The 6,100-nt window shown below is 39.2% G+C and overlaps 1 protein-coding gene across 1 annotated transcript; it reads left to right on the top strand.

Moving 5' to 3' along the window:
• The first annotated feature begins 2,488 nt into the window (after positions 1-2,488).
• LOC148739281 (adenosine receptor A3-like) lies at positions 2,489-4,266 on the top strand. Its single transcript, XM_088749830.1, has one exon. The coding sequence runs from the start codon at positions 2,567-2,569 to the stop codon at positions 3,635-3,637; it is 1,071 nt and encodes a 356-aa protein (XP_088605956.1). The 5' UTR covers positions 2,489-2,566; the 3' UTR covers positions 3,638-4,266.
• Positions 4,267-6,100: the final 1,834 nt, after the last annotated feature.

Raw genomic sequence — 6,100 nt, forward strand, 5'->3', positions numbered from 1 at the left:
ATCCCTCTCCCACCACATACTGCCCCTGGATTTACCCTTCCCCCATTGCTTTCCGTTCTTGAAATTGGTTGGAAAGTCTCTCCTGATATCCAAAATGGTACCTGTGGCAAGGATTCCATGCTGAAATAAATGATTCATAAGATGAACTGAAGTATAAAAAATGTCAATATACAACTGATAACCTTGATTTAGTAAGGACTAGTAAGTTGAAAAATCGTCCAGCAGTGACAAACTACCCTTAGGTTTGCAAGGATCGGTAATAATAAATCCACCTAGAAAAGTGGCAGAAAATTGCGTTTCATTAATAAACGCCGGACCCCGATCAAACGCCGGCTTCGAAAAAAGGCCAGGTCAACACTGCCGATTTTTAATTAAACGCCGGGGGCGTGTAATCGAGAAAATACGGTACGTTTAACAACAACATCATGCCTAAGCCCAAATTTACTGATCCCTTTTGCAGCGTCTTACCCAATATAAATGTTGAAGTCTATGGTATAACCCCTAGAACTATCAACAAGTACCCACGGTTTTATTCACAACTTACTTGGTTTTTCCATTATGTACTGCTTGATGCCAGACCGGTGACGTGACTTCACCATACGCTCCTCAATGGCCATCTGTTATTTAAGCTACGATAGAACACATCTAGATTTAAAATAGTTATCGAAGGACTCTACTTTACGCAACGTATAAACGGGGTTCTCAGCTGCAGGATCTACAACATGCAAAAAGGCCATGAGCCCTTGAAATCGTGTTGTGGACAGGATGGATCTTGCCTAAAGACCATGGTCGAGGGTCTTGGTACTCCATTATTTCTCCACACTCATACCTACTTTCACTAAACCATAGTAGATCAGAAGGGCTATCAACTTGTATGTCTCCTCCGGTGTTGTGTCTTTCCCAGATCCATCCGCTTGAGCGTAACTCTCGTGGGAACCTTCAGTGATGTGTTGAACAGCATAGCTGTTGGTATGCTCAACAACACTATTCACCAGTTCATCAGTAAAAAATAGTTTAAAAAACTCAAGCACAGTAGTCATCTTACCCCTAAGGAAAGGCTGTTGAAATTGTATCCCAGGAGGACGTGCAGGTACGAAGGAGGGGTGGGGGGGGGGGGTGGAAACTGATGAGAAGAATTTCTCTCGTCCTCATCATCATATGATTTATAGGTATCCACTGAGGATAGGGGTGCGTGTGTTGTGGCTCAACGACCACGACCTCGACCTCTGACATAACCTGGAGCTACTGAAGCACCAGCTGTAGCACCTCGAACACCACCAGCACATCGGCCGGGAGGTACCCTTTTATCCCTAAGAGAACGACGTGACCTTACAGGGTTGTAGAACTTACCTGCGGAATGGGATGTGGAAGGCACTGGATAGAAACACCATCGTCAGTGACTTCACTCTCCATTTCACCTTGGCTCTCACTCTCACTAACCTCTCATTCCTCTCCTTCAATCCAATCTGGATCTTCTGCTTGTTCTTATCCCTCTTCGACACTCTCTACTTCTTCTTCTTTACCATCCTCACCCTCCCTTGCTTCTTCCGGTTCGCAAAAGAGATGAAATACTACGTATATTTCATTCATTGATTTCTGACATTTTGCCTTGAAACAAGGACAAATGCGATGGTCAGACCTCAAAATATATAAAGCCCAATATATATCAAAAGTCTTGCACTTTTGATTCAAGAGTATACTTATGCATGCCTTGTTTTTCTTGTGACTTTTCGGCTTGTAACGAGTAGAACCACACCTAAAAAGCATACAAAACATTTTAGATAACATACTGGTCGATATAAATTGAAACATTTAGTTCGGACGCGAACTGCGTCGCTCGATATTACATTTGTCATCAGCCGATATTTCAGCGTGTCGCATTGTAAAATTCCATAGAAAGTTATTTACTGCGTCGCTTTAAAATCATGTTTGATCGCAATATATATTACTTGCATCTACAAATGTACATCTACAGGTTTGTCTCAAAGGCGAAAAAAAACAAGGATTCGCACGCGTGCACTTGTAATTCGAGAGTAAAACAAGTGATCTGGAGTCTGTCATTTTATGTCATCCACTAGAACATTTTCACAACGCGGACTTTTATGCATAATTTGTTTTCTTTTGAATTTTCGGCATGTAACAAGTAGAACCTCATCTAAAAAGGATACAAAATATTTTAGATAACATACAGGTCGATATACATTGCAACATTTAGTTCGGACGCGAACTACGTCACTCGATATTACATTTGTCATCAGCTTATAATTCAGCGCGTCGCGTTGTAAAATTCCGTTGAAGATTATTTAGTAAAAAAATACATGAATAATTGTCATGCTTTTTGACGAACGGATGGTTTTGTGGCATGAAGAGTACTACGTAGTAAATTATTAGTTCGAAATGTATTGTCTACTTTAATTACGTTGACTAAAATTAACATGGCATATAAACAACTTTTCAGCTGTTCTTACTTCGGGTTGTTGCAGAATGGTTGAGTTCCTCTCCTCGGTAACACCGCATCTTTCACGATAAAACTGTCCTTCCTAAATCCTTCGTTTACAAGTTTACAATGACTTACACGTCGGTAGTGAACGAAAGTCTGAGGAATGTGTCCGAATTTGCAACATGTATTCCTTCTAAGGCAGGAGGCATCGCATTGTGCAGTGCCTTCATATTATCATCTGTCTTTATCACTGCAGGAAACTTGCTCACTCTCGTTCTCTTCGCAGTTAGCAAAGCACCTCGTAAGAAAGGTTTCTTCCTCGTTATTAACATGGCGTTTGCTGATTTGATGCTGGGAGCCTTTGCCTTGCCCTCTTACATTTACTTAGTCGGAGAGTTATTTCAACTTTGGACAGCAAAATATGATCATCTGGCCTTCCAAATATTCTTCGCAGGTTTTGATACCTTGTTTGTGCTCGGCTCGTATCTATCTGCAGCCTTTATGTCCTGTGAGAGATTCCATGCCGTATATTGGCCGTTTAAACACCGATCATTATCCACCAGAACATACCGCATCGCCATTTTTATACTTTGGATACTTGCTGTCTCTCTGTCCACAATACTAACTTTGTTGACGTTTTTTATTTCAAGTGAATCTGCTTTATACGTTTATATCCCCGTCTTGTTAAGTCTAACGATCACCATGTGTGTCTGCAACATCGGAATCTGGAGAATTCTTCAACACCAAAGAGTTACCTCACAGCATCAAAACAGAGCTCTGCGAAGGAAACGCTTAACAAAGACTTTACTTTTTGTATCCGTGCTAGCTTTACTATGTTGGCTTCCCTTACCTATCATGAACGTTTTAAAATATCTAACAAAGACAACAATACCATGGAATTTTTATTTCATGGTGAACATTTTAAAGTATTCAAACTTTTTTGTCAATCCAGTTGTGTATGCATTGCGAATTCCTGAGTTTCAGCAAGCGTTGAATAAAACTCTTTGTAGCCTATTAAGAACTACTGAATCTCAGGAGGCGCTTTATTTGCGATCAGCAATGAAGATGGGACAAATCGAAAGAAGAAACAAATCGGCTGCACTGAAAACGCAGGAGATAGAGCTACGAAATATAAAAACCAATCCTAGTCGCCTGCAAGAAGAGATTGAACAAGGTCATATAGAAACTCAGTTTTAATTAGTTGAGACAAGAGGACCATTGGCGTTGATACTGAGAAGTACAAGTTTTCAAACACTTAAAATTTTAGAATGCAGAGGTTTAGTCAACATGATGGCTGCAAAACTTTACTTCTATTCAATTACTTTATCTTGATTCGGAGAAGAGCCATAAATATGGAGTATTGTTAGAGAATAGGACAGTTTTCTATTTGTTTCTCATGGTTTTGCTAAAGTAGAACGTTTTCGTGTAGAGATACTTTACCCCGGTGGTACACACAATTTAAGTCTGAATAATATGCAGGGATGAAAATATGCTATTTTATTTATCAAACACTGTATAATATCTTGTCGTGTCACATACGATTTAAACTCTTCATCATTATAATAATTGTAGCCCTAAAATTATTGCTCAGACATAGTGGTTTTCTTAATCACTCTAGGCTCTGGCCGCCTACATTATGTAAAGAAAAGTGAAACAGAATGAAGACGAGTGTTCAGCTATCGCCGCCTCGGAACCAAAGTTAGTTTCCTATCAGTATTTGTTTTTCTTTTGAATATAGTTTAAACAAGTAATTTTCTCTTTATTATAATGATACCGATCACAGGTTTTTATATCAAGGAAAATTTTAAAATAAAACAAATTCTCATCACGAATGTTTTCTTCCGAAATTAAATTTAAATTCAGCTCAAATATTAATAAGAAATAACTCTCCGTTTAAAGTAAAAACGACACTTTGATAAACCCGATGGCCATGTTGACATTTCTTGTCTCCATGTGCAATGAGATAGATGTCAGGTCTATGGACGACACAGCTAAAATTAGCAGAATGAATCGTGCTGATAGGCAATCAATTATTTCAACTGAAGTGGAGAATGGGAAAACGAGTTTCTCTTTATCAAAACACTGACTTTCATTCAAGCCAAGGTCAGCTAATTTTTTATGGATCGGATGGAGAAGTGTTATGAAGTTCCTGTCAACTGCATGCTAAAGAGTTAAATTAGACCGTATCCGGCATAGAGCCTAGTAAAGCTAGCATCACTATTTACAAGTATACCGTATCACCATTTTCGTACTTTAGACCTCCGCTGTCTTTCTGGGCGCAGTATAAATCTTGCTGTCCTTTTTAGTCTATTTAAATCTGCTTTATATGTCACTGTTCCTGTAATGTTAAGTCTTACAATCATCGTGTGTCTGTAACATAGAAGTCTGTAGAAAGTTTCAACACGAAAGTGTTGCCTCACAACAGCAAAACAGAGCGTCGTAAAGCAGACGCTTAACAAAGACCCTACTTTTTCTACCCATACTGGCTTTACTGTGTTGGCTTCCCTTGATCATCATGAACGTTTTAATTTACATAGCTGAGAGACAAATACCACGGAAGTTTTATTTCATTGTAAAAGTTTTAAGTTATTCTGATTCTTTTGTCAATCCAGTTGTGTATGCAAACAAAAGGTCTGAGCACAGGCGTCCCAAGCTCACGTCTCGAGCAAAAGTGAAGGATTATTTCATGAAAGCGTCACGCGTTGCGCGGCGTGGTGTCAAGTTACGCGAGCATTCGTTGCGAATTTGAATACGTTATAAGGAATAGTATGGGGAACAAAATATGGTCCATTTAAAACACTAAATATTCCAAAATATCAACATTTTATACGTTAGATTAATAAAACTTACTCATTCCTTGAGTAAGTGTGACGTGCGTTTTCATGAAATAATCCTTCGCTTTTCCTGGAGACGTGAGCTTGGGACGCCTGGGGTGTGAGTTAAATAAAGCAAGCGCTACGTTCGTGCTGTACGAAGAGGAGAGCAAGCATTGAGACGGAAAAAATCGAAAAAAGAAACCGAACGGCTTGCATCATGAACGCCGGAGAGAGAGCTAAGAATGACTACGCACCAATCTTACTCTCCTGGAAATAGAGTTTGAAGAGGAAAATTTTTAGTCAGCTGACACATGAGAACCACTAGCGTTGATACGCAGCAATTCTAATTGCATGCACAGCTGGTTTGAAAAGAGCTAACATAATTCAGAATATTCACAAAGATATGCTACTCGAAGGCTTTTTATTTGTTTCAAATTTTTCACAAGAGATTATTAAAGTGTCATTCTACAGCGATGAATTAAGCAAAATGAAGGCGAGAGATCTGGCGCCTAAGCATATGAGAACGAGAATTAAACAATGGCGGAAAAGTGATTTGTTACTGAAGAAGGAAGAAGAAATATTGCAGACGTGAATAAAAGGAACGCGATGGAACGAACAGGGAAATTTATCATTCAGTCAAACGACAGTATCCAGAAAAAACTTTGCCTTCCATTTAACTTCCTAAAGTAAAATTTTATAAGCGAGAAAACGTGCTTTTTTCTCTGGTTGAAAAAAGAACAGTACAATTCGCCGGTAACAAAACGAAAAAGGGCCTGGGATCGAATGTCGATCGCAAAGCATGCATGGATTGATTGGCTGGACAGGAAGACATGTTGACATACAC

Source organism: Stylophora pistillata, chromosome 2 (genome assembly GCF_964205215.1).
Source record: "Stylophora pistillata chromosome 2, jaStyPist1.2, whole genome shotgun sequence".
Lineage (NCBI taxonomy): Eukaryota > Metazoa > Cnidaria > Anthozoa > Scleractinia > Pocilloporidae > Stylophora > Stylophora pistillata.